The sequence below is a fragment of the Primulina huaijiensis genome, chromosome 1 (genome assembly GCF_012295235.1).
Source record: "Primulina huaijiensis isolate GDHJ02 chromosome 1, ASM1229523v2, whole genome shotgun sequence".
Taxonomy (NCBI): Eukaryota; Viridiplantae; Streptophyta; class Magnoliopsida; order Lamiales; family Gesneriaceae; genus Primulina; species Primulina huaijiensis.
Window position 1 is genome coordinate 25,254,839 of NC_133306.1, and position 18,303 is coordinate 25,273,141.

The 18,303-nt window shown below is 34.6% G+C and overlaps 4 protein-coding genes across 5 annotated transcripts; 2 read left to right on the top strand and 2 right to left on the bottom strand.

The window, feature by feature from the left end:
* Positions 1-940: 940 nt before the first annotated feature.
* LOC140968018 (uncharacterized) lies at positions 941-3,831 on the bottom strand. Its single transcript, XM_073428886.1, has 9 exons — positions 3,622-3,831; positions 3,111-3,312; positions 2,931-3,021; positions 2,699-2,844; positions 2,370-2,613; positions 2,195-2,299; positions 1,927-2,109; positions 1,635-1,839; positions 941-1,543 (listed from the first exon to the last, which is right to left on the bottom strand). Exons 1-9 carry the CDS (start codon positions 3,713-3,715, stop codon positions 1,062-1,064), a joined length of 1,752 nt encoding a protein of 583 aa, XP_073284987.1. The 5' UTR covers positions 3,716-3,831; the 3' UTR covers positions 941-1,061.
* A 1,642-nt stretch (positions 3,832-5,473) lies between these two features.
* LOC140968103 (uncharacterized) lies at positions 5,474-8,377 on the bottom strand. The gene is made up of 9 exons (XM_073428985.1): positions 8,113-8,377; positions 7,626-7,842; positions 7,457-7,547; positions 7,230-7,375; positions 6,894-7,137; positions 6,703-6,807; positions 6,437-6,619; positions 6,149-6,353; positions 5,474-6,061 (listed from the first exon to the last, which is right to left on the bottom strand). Exons 1-9 carry the CDS (start codon positions 8,345-8,347, stop codon positions 5,568-5,570), a joined length of 1,920 nt encoding a protein of 639 aa, XP_073285086.1. The 5' UTR covers positions 8,348-8,377; the 3' UTR covers positions 5,474-5,567.
* A 2,426-nt stretch (positions 8,378-10,803) lies between these two features.
* Positions 10,804-11,911, top strand: LOC140968182 (uncharacterized). The gene is made up of 2 exons (XM_073429100.1): positions 10,804-11,002; positions 11,127-11,911. The coding sequence occupies exons 1-2, from the start codon at positions 10,897-10,899 to the stop codon at positions 11,846-11,848; spliced, it is 828 nt and encodes a 275-aa protein (XP_073285201.1). The 5' UTR covers positions 10,804-10,896; the 3' UTR covers positions 11,849-11,911.
* Positions 11,912-14,908: 2,997 nt separating this feature from the next.
* LOC140988357 (protein ETHYLENE INSENSITIVE 3-like) lies at positions 14,909-18,005 on the top strand. Of its 2 annotated transcripts, none has more exons than XM_073457384.1 (2): positions 14,909-15,065; positions 15,682-18,005. In XM_073457384.1, exon 2 carries the CDS (start codon positions 15,814-15,816, stop codon positions 17,611-17,613), a length of 1,800 nt encoding a protein of 599 aa, XP_073313485.1. In that variant the 5' UTR covers positions 14,909-15,065; positions 15,682-15,813; the 3' UTR covers positions 17,614-18,005. The 2 variants fall into 2 exon arrangements, with proteins under 2 accessions (XP_073313485.1, XP_073313489.1); XM_073457388.1 differs by lacking the exon at positions 14,909-15,065 and adding an exon at positions 15,084-15,228.
* Positions 18,006-18,303: the final 298 nt, after the last annotated feature.

Genomic DNA, 18,303 nt, shown 5'->3' on the forward strand with positions numbered 1-18,303 from the left:
ATGACCCAGTACCGATGGGGGCATTATCAATTGTCTCGGGAATTTTCCTAAAAGCTTGGGTACAATCCATACCTCTGACACGGGCACAACCCATGACCCGAGCTATCCCGGGGTATCATGTAACATACGCTCTTTTAATACAGAAAAACAAAACACCTCACAAAAATTATAGAACTGAGCACTCAAATATTATATGAGGAGAGAAAACTTGAGTAATAGATGATTTCCGAGTGAAAACGCGTATGAAAATGAGTTTTCTTATCTAAACGTTCTCGTCAAATTTAATACACGATAAATGCATGTGTCAATAAATGCATTTTATGTACATTTTTTTGTCGATTTTTGTTGACTAAATTCCTTCCGACAGGGTATTTTTAGCTTGAATTTTGAAATGTGAAGAGTTTATTTTCTGTTTTTTCCCAAATTACAGAGGGACCCGGTGCAAATTTTCGTCAAAAGCTACCCAAAATTTAAAGCCATTATTTAATTTGAGTTTTCAAAGCTAAATTTAATATAAATTATTAAAATATATTGTAGATTTATATCAAATATCATATATTATTCACACACTTGTGTATGCTCCGACTGTACCTATTCTATGTTCCGATAAATGACATTTTCCGCAGAAACAGCATTCTTGCGTTCACGAATTGCCGGGGCCCCTCAACAATTGTCATAATTATAATATTATCTTTATTTTAATATAAATCAAATTAATTACAAATAAAATTGATTAAGCTTCAAAGACAATTTTTTTTTTTAAAAAAAAACTTATATAAGCGCGCTAACGTGTATATATTGTTGTGTGATTCACTAACATGTTCAGGTATAAGCATCGATGAAGGCCAACCACAGCAGAAGCTACATTCCCATGTTTTTGCACTGATCGATAAACAACTAGAGGATTCAAATGCAAAGTTATCACTGTTACATTAAATCAGATTGCCATGTTGAAACATTCATCAAACAAATCAAAAATCTATTTTTTACTATAATTTTCTGACTCAAAAATTATCCCATTCATATAAAGTTGTAAGAAGCACAACTTAGTCTTAAACCTGCTATTTTCTAGGCTGAGTTTTGATGCCAAATCCAAATGGGAAAAGAGGATCATAATGTGGATCACCTACATTCATCGGAAGCTGATTCACAGATCTGAACCACGTATTAGCCAACTTCCCTGTAAAACCATAGTCACCAAACAACACATCAGCCACACCCTGGCCCTCGGTTCCCGGCAGCCAAGCAGCCACAAGTGCATCTATCCCTACTATATAAGGCTCCATCACAACCGGTCGTCCAGAAATAATCACTACAACACATTTGATCGCCCCACAAACGTTCTTTATTGTTCTAGGACCAGGTTCAATTATAGTCAGGTTTGTACTATCACCACGAATCTCTGTGTAGGGGACCTCTCCCACGACAACAATGGCGTATGAGAATTTATTGGTTTTCATAAACTCCGGATCAGGATTCTCTTCATATACGACTTTTGTACGGGAATCAACAGTTTGTTTTATAGCGGTTAAGATTGTAGTTCCTGCAAAAGTCAAGTAGAATGAGTAATTTGATTGTTTAGGCAAGGAAATTTTTTCATTTTCATTTTATGTCGTATTTGTGTAAAGGCATACCGACGGTAATGTTATTGCCTTTAAAACCCTGCCATTTCATAGTCCATCCACCACATTGGTACCCCAAGTCATGTGCATGGGTTCCTGCAACTAGAATTTTTGGCACATTCTTTGAGAGTGGAAGCAATGGATCACTATCACTTTCACCATTCTTCAACAAAACAAGCGATTTTCGGACTGCGTCCCTAGCTAATTCTCGGTGTTTCTGTCAGATTTGACACACTACATCTTAACTACATGATGAATTAAGGATTGGTTTTTTTTTTTCCAGGAAAGAGGCTAGAAAGTTAACCTGGCTACCGAGTTCGCTGGTGAAGCTATAATCGGCTAAAGGGTTCTCGAAAAGACCCAATACAAACTTGACCCTTAATATTCTATGCACTGCATCATCAATTCTGTTAATGGGGATGTACTTGTTTTTCACTAGGGAAGTGAGAGTAGTGATAAACTCGGGATAATTATAAGGTAATATAACCTGAGAAATTAAGAAGGTAACAATCTGTGTCAGAAAATGCCACAAGTTAACTCAAATATTCTTGTGTAACAATCAAAACACTAACCATGTCGACTCCAGCAAGAATTGCGGCCTCAACAGAATAAGTATAGTTTGAATGTGGGGGACTTGTAATCCTGTCAAGTGCCGACCATTCTGCTAAGACAATACCCTGGCATATATACATATAATGTAAAGTTGGAATTTGCTAGGAAAGTTGAGAATTACACTCATATTGTTACCTGGAACTTCATCTTCTTCTTGAGGACTTTAGTGACAAGAGCATGATTGGTGTGCAACTTTTTCCCATTCCAACTCGTGTAAGACAACAAAACCGAGACAACGCCCTTTCTGATCGAATCATAGTAGGCAGGCATGTGAATGCGACGCAATCCCTCATAGTCTATGACAGTGTTGGCTTCATCGACTCCATTAACCGTTCCACCGTCTCCCACAAAATTCTTCACACAGCTCGCAACTTTAGTTCTTGATCATGATCATATACCGGCCATCAGCTAACTAACCTTGTAATCCTCTCACATGATTGAAGTAGAAAAAGATCGATACCTACTTTCCAGAAACATAAGGGACACCGGTAGGCTGGCCATGCGGGATGTCGCCCTGTAAACCCGATATAATCTCAGTCATTTTCTGAACAATCTTGTGATCTTCACTGTAACTCTCATAACAACGACCCCATCTCGGATCCCTGCAGACCTATAGATGGAGAAAGATCACATATAAGCTGATCATAGCCGATACTATACATCGGACTAACAGAGTTTTTTGTTTAATTGGCTAACTGCAATGTCCGGTGCAAGGGTATATGGGATTCCACTGGCTCTAAGTTCAAGTGCAGTTGCAGCTCCAATCCTCTTCACAAGATTAGCATCTCTACAGTAGAAAAAATGCTAACCAGCTTTTCCTTAAAGGTATTAGATTTTTTAAACAGAAAGACTAAAGTATTACACAGCAATAGTTACCTGGTGACTCCTAGTCCAATATTGTGAGGGAAAATTGTAGCATTGTAGACATTGTTGCCATGAACAGCGCAAGTAGTGTATACAGTCGGAATTTGGAGTCGGGTGGAAAGGGCGCCCTTTTGAATGTGGTTCACCATATCGACCCATTCCTTAGCTGAGGCCATCGGTCTTGGACCATTCCCAACGCTGATCATCACACCCCCTACACAAAAATTAATAATTTAGTTAATTTATAATAATTATCATTATCATTATATTCAAAACCAGGCTAATTGCTACTGATATCTCACACAAATGAGACTAAGATACATGTTCGTGTAAAATGAGATATCCATGCTAGCGTATGATCGGATAACAAAAGTTATAACTAAGCATAGCAAACCTACTTAATGAAACTTGTGAATTCTGACATGCATCTGATACCTTGATAAAAGATGGTAAGTAAAATTTTATCCCCTATAATTCTCGATATATCGACTAACACGTCGCGCGCAGTTGAATAATCACGTACCGATGAAATATTTTTTCATTACATCAGGGGTGGCGACATCTTTCTCAATAATTGTCATCTGTCCAATTTTTTCTTCTAGTGTCATCCTCTTCATCAAATCTTTGATTCTGACTTCCAATGCCAGTTTAGAATTTTTGTATATTTCAGGCTCCGCTTCTGTGGAGCCAGTCCAGAAGCATAGAAGCAAAATACAAGTGACGAGTACGGAAAATTTCGTAATTTCGAACGACCCCATCTTGAATCTCCGCTTGAAAATTCTGTTCTAAAACATTTATAAATAAAATATAATTTAAAAAAAAAAAATAAAGTCTTTATGTTATGTTAGAAAAAAGGCACAAAGATTAAACAAAACCATGTGAAAAATGTAATAACGTAGACATTGATAAAGAATAGTGAAATACATATACATGCTTACCCACAGGGAAAGAAGAAAGAAAATGGAAACCATTTGAAGCATTAGTTAATAGAGAAATAATAATTGATCAATACTAAAAAAACGTCTTTTCTCTTCTTTATTTTGGTGTCTTTGATTAAAGAACGTCGTTTCATAAATAAATAATATCTGTCATTTACGTGTAATTAATATCACAACTCGTAACGTCATTAATTTAAGATGTTTGCGTTTAATTTGGGTACTTAATAGCAAAAAATGTAGGGTATTAAATGTGATCAAATTGTCAATTAAATTAGCTTATTTAATGTTTAAACCATTAAGCCATAATCCTTTTTTTTTTTTGAGTGAAAATATGACTAGAAAGTTCCTGCATGTGTAGCAAATTACAATTATAGTATTTTGGAGTTAAGTTTTTTTTTTTTTTTTGAATTTGAGTGTCATCTAAATCCAAAGCTTGCGCAACAAAGTTTAAAATCAATTTGTCATAGTCGTGTATTTTTCCATGAGAATGCTTATAATACATATATCAGTGTCATGTCAATATTACGTCAAAAAATTACTAAAATTAAATTTTAAAAATAATACAAGTAATTATTATTATTAATAGTAAAACAAATGTTTTAGACTTAAATTGAAAATGTACAACACAAAAGACCAAAATAAAAAATGTATAAATATATTAACCAAGATTGCAATCTTCGCGTTTTTTAATAAGTGATATTAAGATTTGTTTCTCAAGCTCTAAGTCATGTTTATCCAATGATTTAGTGTAATCCGAATATTTTTTTTTAATTAAGAAAAAGAGAGCTAAAGCTAATATGGGCGCTGAAGAAATAGAGAGTGAGCGAAAAACTCAAGTCGCAGTATTGTCAACTGAATAAAGAATACAAATAATTATGTTTATATAGCTAGGGTCTAATCTATCTTTGAGAACTAACAATAATATATTCTAACAGGCGCGACCTTATTTATGCCTATCCAAATTGATATTTAACTGAAAATTTTCAAACGTTTATCAATTTGTGCAGAAATATAATAGAAATTTCATGTTTTAGGTAGCATGTCCTACTTTGGACTAATGATCTCCTTTTCGCTCATCGGGGTTTTTTCTTTAATCCAAGATGATTGCATTAAGATATAATTTATGGTTAATCATGTTTTCTTTTCGGTGCCTGTATGATTGCTCTGTTTATATAATATACGTCATTGTGTCATTAATTGATAAATCTGAGCAGTGATAAATTTCAGGTCTATTTTATTTTTATACATATTTTGACAGGATTTCAGTACTGAATTTATTCAAAATTCAATTCAGAAGTTGACCTTTGGTTTTTTTAATTATTATTACTATTACAATGGATTCCAGGACGCAAAATCATAAAGTATCCAGTACTTAGTGTTGCATTTCAAAGAAGAGAACTTTATTGACCAAATCCGACAGCCATGCTGATATATTGATCAAACCACAAAATCTACCCTTTTCCCAGAACCTTTTGTGACTCAAAACTTGTCTATACATAAATCTATGAGAAGCCAAAAATGTGGCCATGACTCAGGAGTCCTTTCCTTCTCTAGGCTTAGTACTGATTCCAAACCCGAATGGGAAAAGAGGATCATATTTCTTATCGCCTACATTCATGGGAAGCTGATCGACTGACTTGAACCATGTACGAGCCAACTTCCCTGTAAAACCATAGTCGCCGAACAGCACATCAGCCACACCCTGGCCTTCTGTTCCTGGTAGCCAAGCAGCCACAAGTGCATCTATCATTTTAACATATGGCTCCATCACGACCGGTCGCCCAGAAACAATCACAACAACACATTTAACAGTGCTGCAGACATTCTTTATCGTTCCAGGACCTGGTTCGATTATAGTCAGATTCTTATTGTCGCCATGAGTCTCTGCGTAGGAGGTCTCTCCCACAACAACAATGGCATAGGAGAATTTATTGCTTTTCACGAAATTTGAATCAGGATTCTCTTTATATACGACTTTTGTGCGAGAATCGACGGTTTTCTTGATAGCGGTCAAGATTGTAGTACCTGCAAGAGTCAAGTAGAATGTGTAATGTGCTTGTTTTAGGCAACAAATTACTTACTTTTTATGTCATGTTAGTTGTAAAGGCATACCGACTGTGAAATTATTGCCGTTACCACCCTGCCATTTGATAGTCCAGCCGCCACATTGGTACCCCAAGTTATCTGCATGGCTTCCCGAAACTAGTATTTTTGGCGCATTCTTCGAAAGTGGAATCAATGGCTTAGTATCTATTTTACCATTCTTCAACAGAACAAGCGATTTTCGGACTGCTTCCCTAGCCAATTCTCGATGTTTCTGTCGAATTTGATACACTACAACTTAACCACATAATAAATATACGGATGGTTTTTGTTTACGAGAAAGGCGAGAAAGTTAACCTGGGTATTGATTTTGCTCGCGAGGCTAAGATCGGCTAAAGGGTTCTCGAAAAGACCCATGACAAACTTGACCCTTAATATCCTGTGCACAGCATCATCTATCCTCCTGATGGGGATGTGCTTGTGTTTCACTAGGGAAGTTAGAGTAGCAATAAACTCCGAATAGTTATATGGGACTAAAACCTGAGAGTTAGGGAGGCAAAAATCTGAATCAGCAAAATTCACAGGTTAAGTCTAACATTCTTTTGTAATAATGAAACACTTACCATGTCGGCTCCAGCGAGAATTCCGGCCTGAACAGAGTAAGTATAGTTTGAATGTGGGGGATCTGTGATCTTGTCAATTGCAGCCCAATCTGTTAACACAAAACCCTGAAATATATACATAATATAGGTTCAAATCACAATGTATAGTTGGAATTTTCTTGGAAACTTGAGAATTGTATTCATATTGTTACCTTGAACTTCATCTTTCCCTTGAGGAGTTCAGTAACAAGATTACGATTGGCATGCACCTTCTTCCCATTCCAACAATTAAAAGCCAACATAATCGAGGCAACACCCTTTTTGATCGAATCAAAATATGCAGGCAGGTGAATGTGACGCAATCCCTCGTAGCTTATGATAGTGTTGTTTTCGTTGATTCCATTAACCGTTCCACCATCTCCCACGAAATTCTTTGGACAGGCCGCAACTTTTGTTCTTGATCATTATATATCGGTCCATCAGGTAACTGCAGGCTGCATAAATTTCACGCAAGATTGAAGTAGAAAAAAAGGAAGATTGATACTTACTTTCCAGCAACAAAAGGGACACCCTTAGGGGAGCCATCTGGGAACTCGCCCTGTAACCCCGGTATAATCTCCGTCAATTTTCGAACAATCTTTGGATCTTCACTATAACTTTCGTAACAACGGCCCCATCTCGGATCCCTGCAGACCTACAGATAGAGAAATATCATATACATATCGACATAAACAATATGACACATAGAACTTATCGAGCTTTTCGGTTAGCTTACCGCAAGATCAGGTGCAAGGGTATGCGTGATTCCAGTGGCTCTAAGTTCAAGTGCAGTTGCAGCTCCAATCCTCTTCACAAGATTAGCATCTCTATGGTTGAAATTTTTTTTAACGCAAATGTTCCTCAAAGAAATAATTTTTTTAATAAAATAACTAAAAGTTTTTCACAGAATTAGTTGCCTGGTGACTCCTAGCCCGATATTGTGAGGGAAAATTGTAGTATTATAGACGTTATTGTTTCCATGCATGGAATCAGCTGTATACAAAATTGGGATTCCGAGTCGGGTGGAGAGGGCTCCCTTTTGAAAGCCGTTCACCATTATGGCCCATGACTCAACTGAGGCCTTTGGTCCTGGACCATTCCCTACAGCACTCATTACAGTCCCTGCATGCACAACAATCAATCCTTTGAATAATATATATTGGTAATAATTATTCAAATAATTATTATTTTAGGAAACAAAAATGTATTAAATATCATAACATTTTTTTTTCATGATGTCATTTTAGAAAAGAGTGATGACATTTCCAATGGATATTGGTCTTGGAAAGAACCTTCGGTTCGACGCTTCTAGGAAAAACAAATAAAACAAACCAAGAGAAAATAATACATATCAAAGAATCGTGAGTAAGTTTTATCCATTCTCGACATGACCTATGAAATATTTCTTGACGACATCCGGGGTAGCCACATCTTTCTCGATTACAGTCATCTGTCCAATCTTTTCTTCAAGTGTCATCCTCTTCACCAAGTCTTTAATTCTGGCTTCCAATGGTTGCTTAGGATCTTTGTATTTCATATTCTTTGCTTCTGCAAAAGAAGCCCACAAGAACAAAACCAAAATACAAGTGGTGTACATTGAAAATCTCATCATTCCAGGAAAACCCATCCCAAATATCTCTGCTCGAAAACCCTATTCTAAAACGTTAGCGAAATCAAGAAAATCGTTATGTTATATGGAAACAACACATTAGGTGAATCAAAGGCATTTGAATCTTTAGGTAATAAAGAAGAGCTTGTTATTTATAGGGCATCATGCATATTTTCATTGTATATTAATATATTTTGTACTGAATTTAATTATCTAAATTGCACTTTATGTTCAAATTTTAGCATATATTAATATGTATGGGTTTTTCCCTTAATACGGCCTTTATATATATTATTTTTGCATTAAAATTATGTTGGCATTTGTAACGTTATTAATTTAAGATATTTGCATTTAACTTGCGTATTTAATTGCAAACATTAGTGTGTATTAATGGACTCTAGCTTGTCAGTTATATTATAGTATTTTGAGTTGTTTTTTTAATTAATTAGATTGCCATCTAAATCCAAGGCTAACAAAATTTTCCCATTAGTCAATTGTTCACGTACCCGTGAAATGTAGTTGATTTTTTTTTTCAACAGTATAATCTTGGCCCGTAATTATTAGCTTTTTTTTAATGACTTACATAAAAGTTTTCATATTAAAGATTCAAAAATCGTAATGTAAACTAATCTAGCTAGGGTTTTTATAATTTGTGCTTGAACTTGTCAAAATTGAATTTTAGTGCGATATGTTGGATATTTAATCACGTTTAGCCCAATTTCATTAGAAAGTTGATATGGTATCATACATTGATGTTGTGGCGAGAAACATGACTGATATTCAACTTCATTTTGGCACACCACCGCAATTTAGGGGGGTGTTTGTGAGTCTGCTTTTGAAAATGTGATTAAATTTATATAAGAAGTGAGAATAATTAGAAGTGGATAGCCTTCCAAAAACATATAAACAATTGAAAAGAAAAAAGGTAAAAATTTGTGTGACACGGTCTCACGGGTCGTATTTTGTGAGACGGATCTCTTATTTGGGTCATCCATGAAAAATTATTACTTTTTATGCTAAGGTACTGTTTGGTTCAATTACTTGTAAGTACTAATATAAATAGTCATATCATATCACTTGTTTTGTACAAGTATTATTTATATCGATCAATCAAATTATTAATTATTTATATCATATAATCAAATTCGTAATAATTTATCTCACATCAATCAAATCAATAATATAAAATTACGATATTACCCTTAATAAATAATATTATTAATATTCTATTAATATTTTCAACAATAACAAAATGGTAATATCATATTATCTCAAATTTAATCAATCAAATCAATTAAATCAAACAATATATTAACTATCATTTTCTATTTATTTTATTATTACAAAATATTACTTATCTCCATACTATATATCTCATACCATGAACCAAACGGTACCTAAGAGTATTACTTTTTATGATGAATATCGGTAAGATTGACCCGTCTCACAGATAAAGATTTGTATATACCGTCTCATAAGAGACCTACTCAAGAAAAAATGGGTATTGTTTGATAATAAGTTATTCAAATACTAACTTTCAGTTTTTACTAAAATTATTTTTGTAGAAACAGAATCATAATCTCGAAGATTTTAAATTTCAATTGAATTAAGTAGAAAATAATGGAGAATCTAGGTTTAAAAGATTCAAAAAACTGATTTTTTAAAAATTAATAGCCAAGAATTCACCCTTTTTAGTGATTATTATTAAAAACACAATCTTATAATAAATGTGTAAAAAACCTAGTATGATAAGAAGACCAACAAAATAAGAGTATCGAGTGTAGAGAACAATTCGGCAAATATGGGCTCGAATATGGGCTCAAGCTATTCCATAATGTCCCAACTTTATGCAAGCACAGAGCCTCCGTTGCCATCTGAAACATTCAGACGACAGGGGGCCCGAGGTTTGACCCGGTCCCTAGTAAACAATTTTTTTAAAAAAATATAATCTTTTTTAATTATTTCATTATATACTTAGTAATTATTAATAAAATATATGAAACTATAATTTTTTTAAAAATTATATTGTTAGTGCAACGCCCCAAATTCGACGAATGTCTCCACTTTATCAAGACGAGTGTTTATAATGTACTTATGCACTCACTTATTATCCTATGAAACTATTCAGACACCTGTCTTAGAATTATATCAAGTCAAACATGCTTAATTTTTAAGTTCTTATGTAATAACTCTGATCGTTATTACCTGAGAATTGCCCACCCCTATGGAGTCATGCGTACATTGGTAATTAAGAGTATTCTTTCTCTATTCAGAAAGGTATGGGAGGAAACATGTGTTTCAAGAAAAAGTCATCTTTCCTTAAAAGAAAGTTTGATATATATATATATATATATATATAACAAAGAAAGCCTGCATGGAAATAAAGGTATACTCTATTGTCCAAGAAATGCGAACGCCTCAAGGAACTCAAACTTAATTAGCATTTAACATGAATGCTCTTATATAGACAGACATATATATACATATGTGTATGTACATTTAACAGAAAAAATCTTCATTCCCATCTAAGTATACATACGTATAACAACATATATCTCGAAAATATTATGGATGCTAAAGTGGGAGATGCAGCAGCTCAAAAGAATGGATATGAGCCATCCTCTGATCTGATACAGGAGCAAGATTGTGACACTCTCATAATATATATCCCCGGTCGGTTTTTGTGATTAGATTCGAGTTTTTTTTTTAAAAAAAAAAAAGATCTATTCGCGGATGATATATGATTGAATTCATCATGCATGCATATGTAACTCAGAAAACTGCCTCAATTTTGCAGGTTTTAGGAAAGAACAGCTAAGAGTTCAGCTGGCTACGTCGAGAACATTGAGGGTCAGCGGGACGAGGCCGTTCGGGGACGACAGATTGAGCAGTTTTCATAAAGATTACCCTGTCTCGCCTAATTGTGACACCAACAATATTACTGCTAAATTTGAAGGTGGAATATTGTATATAAGGCAGCCGAAGCTGATTGTTCCGGCAGAGAAAGAGGATAAAAAATTGCCAGTTTTAGAAACTCAACCGGCCCACAGTCCCGTAGAACGACGCCCGCCAACACCAATTCCGTCCCGGCCAAAGAAAGATCAAGAAATCGATCGTACCAAGAAAGCCAGCATAAGCGAGGCTCAAATCAAGCAAGAAAGAGCTGACGATTTTCGCAATAAATCAGATCCGAAACCTGTCGAGGAGGGAAAAGTTGGTGAACCGGAGGACGATAAAAATGAGAAAACTAGCACCATTTATGATGATCAAAGAAGGGAACCCAGTATTACCTATCAACATGAAGAGTTTTGGGGCACTGAATCCGAATTTGCAGCAAAACGAACTGGAAAAGTGGGCCAAGATCGCATAGATTATTATAAGCTCGTTGCTGCTGGTACAGCAGCAAAGGTGAGGAAATCAGGGAAGTTTACGTATATGGTTATGGCTATTATTCTTGCTTTTGCATTCGGAATGTATGTTAATAATTTGCTTTGGTGTTCTAACAAACCCGAGAAGTAAGGCTTGTTTTAACATCACCTTGTAAATTATGTATTTATGTTAATAAAAGAAATGTAAACGAAACCATAGTTTCCAGGAATCAATTCAATTTGATATATTTCCTAATATGATTATAAACATTAAATTGGCGTCGGAAATCTAACTCATCGATCGGATGTTATATTTTTAGCACGATAACCTTGCAAATTTTTACTTTAATTAGTCATATTTCGTCGAAGTTATTTCGCAGGGAGACTGCTATTCTTTTATTAGACCAGGTTTCTTTGATTCGACTAAACTCAAATCCAATAACAGTCCACAAAATGATGATTCCAATACTTTGCGATGTTGAAATTTATATATGTAACACGTTTAATTCTTAGAATTATTTTCAAAATAAAATTTTAATAAGTCGCAACAAGAATTTAAATTATTTAATAATCCTAAAGAAGAAGTGTGGAGGAAGTTAAGAATTGGAAAGTTGTACGAAGTTTAAATTATATAAAAGGTATAAACGTCGTAACATATATATTTTATTTTTTCATATTTCATACATAAATACATTGAGAGTTAGTTTTATAAAGTCCTCTGATTTTATTAATTAGTAAGAGATATCAAGAAATTTGACAAATGTTGCATGAAAAATTATGCAAATTGTAACATGTACATCGGGGGTTACACATTGATTTATATATATTGTATTTGAAATTACAAAATTATCTCAAATTATTTTTTGAAAATATTTTTTCAAATAAAGTCCATAAAAAATATATGAGAATATGCTGGGGGAAAAACAATAAAATTTTATTTAAAAAATAGAAATTTAACGAAATGGAGCTATTTTAATTTTAAATTCTCATTTAAATAACATTTTCTAATCAGGGCTTGGGTCTCCCAAGATTAGGAAGCCTATATCTTTATAAGGCTAACCTATAGCTATAATTTTAGCAACCTTAGTGGGCAAGCCTAAAGGTGTTCGGACTAACACTTCGTCGTCGTTTGGTTCTAACTTCGAAAGAAAAAGCCAGATTAGTTCTCAAGATAACGAACGTAAAACTATATTTTAATAAAAAAAAATAAGCCATGATATATATTAAATATTAACTACTACTAGCTAGAGATCAGATTATTGGGAATTATTCCTTTAATTTAATTTATTATTTGATTTTTATCACATTTTTATGGGAAATTAGATGTCTTGATAATATCCATTAATTTAATTACTAGACATCGAACCACAATCGATATACATTAGTTTTAAGTGTGTCTATATTTATGTGTGAAAAAAAATACAAAAATCTAGATTTATATTAATTAACGAATTATCTGCAGGGGTGCAAACAACATTATTTTATTTCTTGGGTCAAACTGTAATTAAAGTTTTTGGGTTATTATGTGATTATAATTTTGGATAAACATGACCATTCGGAGACTTGATGGGCCATGCATTGTACATGCCGACAAATATAGGTCCTATTTTTGTTAAGGAAAACAAAAATCCTGCCTTGTTCTTATCCAAACCCTATCATTTAATTTATATATATATATATATATATAATTAATTAAATTGTACACATTAAGTTTATTAGAGTTGTACACATGGAGTTATACAATTTTTTTTAAACTTGTTTTTGAGGTGATATTAGGTCAAAATATCAATTTTAACATAATATGAAAGACACTTTCTGATACTAACTCAGGCTCACCGTTATGTATTGAACTGCTCTATGGACCACCGATTGAATTAAGTTATTGAGAGTTTTGTCTATACGAATTTAGACAATCTCTCTTTTGAATTAATTTGTAGATTGAGCTATGTTCAAATTTCCATCTTAACCTTGAGTATTATATTATTTATTGGATATATTTAATATTTTAACACACATTATTAATTTTAATTGCATGCAGGTACTCGATCAGGTTTCAGGTAAGATTTTTCTTTCCCTACATATACAATTCAGGTTCAAGAATTACCTTTGTGGGTCTTTCAAAATGTCATAATAATTTTATTGTCCTCTTTTGCAAGTAAAACATTACTTCAAACCTCGGCAAGTTAAAATCTTACATTGCTTGAACCATGGCATGTTTTGTCGATTTATCTGATCGTATTTTTTTATTTTTTTTGGATTAAAAGAATGTATTTAAAATAACTCCAATGATTTAAAAAAATTGAGATGCATTGATTTTATTTGAAAAATAAGTACTTACGACTGAAATGATGAATTTGAAATAAAAATATTAAAAAAATTATATATCCAAATAAACTGATCAACAAATACGTGGTAAGAAATCGAAATCTGAATCCATGAAATCCTTCCATCCAAACCTTTAGTCGCACTTGAATGAGAGAATTTGGAATTGATCAAGTATTTGAGTGAAAATTTTGAAATGAATCTATAATTTTGTATTACAAGACTTGATATCCTAAATCCTAATCCACCAAATTCCGTGTTCAAATCCGCAACATGTTCATTTGAAATCTATTTTCGAAACATTTTCTCATATCAAATTCCTCCACTCAAATCAATTCAATATGTCCAAATACAACAAAATAAATATATAAATAATCAGATAAATCAACTGTTGGTAATATTTTTTTTTTATTGTAATACAATATCAAATAATTTTAACATAAAGACAGTGAAGTAACTTGATTCGAGAATACTCTAACAATTATATTATTTTTTAATAATTTCTATTTTTTAGATGTAAAAATTAGTCTCATGCACGATATTATTGAACTTTCTTAAAAGTAGAAATAAAATATTTTTTTTTTGTCGATTATATTCACATTTGAAATTTATTTTTTATTCAAAATTTCCAAGAACTCCCCCACTATGTACCTTAATAAGGAGCTCTGTAAACGAAAAAACTTGAACACTACACAGAATTAATAAATAATAAATGACGGTGGTTAAATTCAAACTCCCAAAAATGGTACTTTTGAGAATCTGACCCTTTTTTCGTTTAATTAATTTACTAAAAATCTCATAAATATATTCACACACACCCACATAAACTGTAATTAATTAGTATTCCTTTTGTGGGTTCTTGATTTACTGTTTACCCTGAATCCCCGATACTTTTCACCTCCCTGTATGCCAATTCCATTAATAAATATAAGCCCAAACACGGTTATAATATCATTTTCTTGGGTTCCTTCTCTTTTTTATTTCTTTCCCTTTATTGGGTTAATAATTCTGAACTTGAGGAGGGTATGAACAAGGAATAACAACAGGTAAATCAAGAAAAAGGGACGGATGTTCATGTTTTTTTATTGTGATTATTCATTTTCTGGTTCTACTTCCTGTGGTTTTATTGATTGTGTTTCTGGGTTTCTAAGTGTTTTTGCTGTTCTTGAGTTTGTTTCTTAAATTTTGGATTAAAGCGCGCATTTTTTGGTAAATATTTGTTTTTAACTACTTTTTGTTGATTTTATGTGGTATGTTATGAGGAGTTATGCTTGGTGTTTCTTGTCCTATTGTTCTTGATTAGGACATACTTATTTGATTTGTACTTTTGTTCACTATGGTGGTTGAAATGATCTTTGGGTTAGATCTTAGTGTGATAAACTGGTTTATATTTTGTATATATTCTTCAATTTTTTCCGGGGATTTTGGAAATTTTCTGCAAATTTCTTGGGAAATCAGGTTTATGATTTCTCAGACACGTGCATCCCTTCTCTGTAGTCCGTTCGGATCCGGATTCTAAAAAATAATCTTTTTGGTCTGTGTTGTGTTGAAAAAAATTCATATTTTTTCAGTGGTTTTATAAAAAAAAAAAAAAAATTTGACTTTATGATCATAATCAGCGGGGTTGAGTTTTTCTTTATTTTTGCGACTCCAACTGTGCAGGTAACGTCATAGAAGAAGTCCCTCTTGCATCCTGTTGCTGAATCTCGTGTTTTGGTGGAGCTCGAGTTGAATATACGTTGATTAAATCTGTCTGTTTCTACAAGTTTGATTTTTGGTGCTCTTTGATTCGAGATGATGATGTTTGAAGATATGGGTTTTTGTGGGGATCTTGATTTCTTTTCCTCGGCTCCTATCAAAGGATTAGATCTCTGCCCTCCGCAGTCTGCTGATCCCGAACCCGAGATCGAACCCCTAACCGAGCAAGTTGTGGAGGATGATTATACAGATGAAGAAATGGACGTGGATGAACTCGAGAGGAGGATGTGGAGAGACAAAATGCGATTAAAAAGGCTTAAAGAACTGAACAAGGGTAAAGAAAGTGTTGACTCTGTGAAAAAGCAGCAGTCTCAAGAGCAGGCTAGGCGAAAGAAGATGTCGAGGGCTCAAGATGGGATCTTGAAATACATGTTGAAGATGATGGAAGTGTGCAAAGCTCAAGGTTTCGTTTATGGCATCATACCGGAGAAAGGCAAGCCGGTGAGTGGTGCATCTGATAATCTTCGGGAATGGTGGAAGGATAGGGTCAGATTTGATCGGAATGGACCGGCTGCCATTGCGAAATATAAGGCAGAGAACTGCGTCCAGGAAATAAATGAGGCCGAAAATCCCCTTGGTCCGACTCCACATACCTTGCAGGAGCTCCAAGATACGACTCTTGGCTCGTTGTTGTCGGCTCTAATGCAGCATTGTGATCCTCCTCAGAGAAGGTATCCTCTAGAGAAGGGTGTTCCGCCACCCTGGTGGCCCAGTGGGAAGGAGGAATGGTGGCATCAGTTAGGTTTGCAGAAGGAGCAAGGCCCTCCGCCATATAAGAAGCCTCATGATCTGAAAAAGGCGTGGAAGGTGGGTGTTTTGACTGCTGTGATCAAGCATATGTTTCCAGACATTGGCAAGATTCGGAAGCTTGTAAGGCAGTCCAAGTGTTTACAAGACAAGATGACAGCTAAAGAAAGTGCTACTTGGCTTGCTATCATCAACCAGGAGGAAGCTTTGGCTCGAGACCTTTACCCAGACCGGTGTCTCCCTTTGTCCTCGTGTGGTGGAAGTGGGACGCTTCTGATTACCGATAGTAGCGAGTATGATATCGATGTTGTTGAGGATGAGTCAAACTTTGAGGTGCACGAGCAAAAACCAAGTCCCATTCAATTGTCGGATATCGGGATGGAAAGATTCAATGATAGGGTTCCAGTTCAACAACAATCTTATGCCATCAAAGATGAAATGGTCAACAATTTTGACTTCTCCCGGAAGAGGAAACTAAATGATGAGCTTAACAACATGATGGATCCTAAGAAATTAACTAGTGAGTTTCTTCCGTGCCCGCATCGAGAACTTAGACATGGGTTTCAGGATCGAACTTCAAGGGACAATCACCAACTTTCTTGCCCTGACAAAGATTCTTCCGAATTTGGGGTTACGAATTTCAGCATAAAGGAAGTGAAACCGGCTGCCTTTTCTCAATCTTTTGTCCAACCAAAGCTTACTATTGATCTATCAGCACTCGGAGTTCCAGAAGACGGACAAAGAACGATCAACGATCTCATGTCTTTCTACGACACCAATATTCAAGAAAACAAGAACACAAATGGGAGCTCCAGCATTTTGAAGGAGCCGTCCCTTCAGCACCTTCAATACCAACAAAATGGTTACCTTCAAGGTCAAGAAATAGTGCTGGAACCCAACATATTTTCCAACAATAACATGTCAGTTGATCAGTTCCGCCAGTCCAAGGTCATAAATCCACCTGGAGCTGAAAATTTCCAACTTATGTTCACTCCTCCATTCAATATATCCTCCATCGACTACACAGACAATTTTCCTGATGTTTCAAGAGAGAACCAGATCAAGGAGGACCTTCCGATTTGGTACTGAAACACTCGTATGAGAACGTCACCGATACAATCTCCACACACTTCATCAGGTGGAATTGTTTTACTTAGCTTTGTCTTAGTTATTTCTATGCTATTTGCTTAACCATATAGGTTTAGAGTTCGTGAAAGTTATTCCGGCATGGTTGGAACAATCAAGAAAAGGATCCGTATCCTACTACGATTTAGCATGCTTTGCTATCGAAAAAAGCGGGTAGACTTTACATATATGTGTGATATAAATAAGCTTCAGTTTCATTTAGAGTTTGTTGATTTGGTTTTCTTGTCCGATCACAAGCTGAGTTTGCTGTTTCATATGTCTACTGTGGAGTCTAAGTTTTTATGTACATAGTGGGTGTATTTTGTTGACTGAAAGAGGATGCTTTGTCATTTTCATTTGACTTTGTATTTTGGGAGTGGAGTGGAACAGTGAATGGGTGGTTCTTGGTAAATGCATGTCTTGTCTTTAAATTTGGGATATAACATCAAACCAAATGCTCGAGGGTCCTCTCCTTTCAACGAGTTGGGCTCGACCCTTCAATTGATATTTAATCCGCAATCCAAACCCGCAGTTTGGATTGTTATATAAAACGTTAGAAAATTGAGTTTCAGCAAAAAGTCATGAAAATCTTATTGATGGCTGCTGTTCCCATGTATCAATGTCACATTGGCAATGGGTAACCAGTCTTTTTCA

Coding starts and splice junctions, on each gene's coding strand:
- LOC140968018 (XM_073428886.1), bottom strand. CDS start 3,715: ATGAAGAGGATGACACTAGAAGAAAAAATTGGACAGATGACAATTATT. Junction 2,845..2,930: donor CCCTTGCACCGGACATTGCA/GTTAGCCAATTA, acceptor CTCCATCTATAG/GTCTGCAGGGATCCGAGATG. Junction 2,110..2,194: donor TTCTTGCTGGAGTCGACATG/GTTAGTGTTTTG, acceptor TTAATTTCTCAG/GTTATATTACCTTATAATTA.
- LOC140968103 (XM_073428985.1), bottom strand. CDS start 8,347: ATGGGTTTTCCTGGAATGATGAGATTTTCAATGTACACCACTTGTATT. Junction 7,138..7,229: donor GTCCCTTTTGTTGCTGGAAA/GTAAGTATCAAT, acceptor ATAATGATCAAG/AACAAAAGTTGCGGCCTGTC. Junction 6,062..6,148: donor CGGCAATAATTTCACAGTCG/GTATGCCTTTAC, acceptor TGACTCTTGCAG/GTACTACAATCTTGACCGCT.
- LOC140968182 (XM_073429100.1), top strand. CDS start 10,897: ATGGATGCTAAAGTGGGAGATGCAGCAGCTCAAAAGAATGGATATGAG. Junction 11,003..11,126: donor TCTCATAATATATATCCCCG/GTCGGTTTTTGT, acceptor TCAATTTTGCAG/GTTTTAGGAAAGAACAGCTA.
- LOC140988357 (XM_073457384.1), top strand. CDS start 15,814: ATGATGATGTTTGAAGATATGGGTTTTTGTGGGGATCTTGATTTCTTT.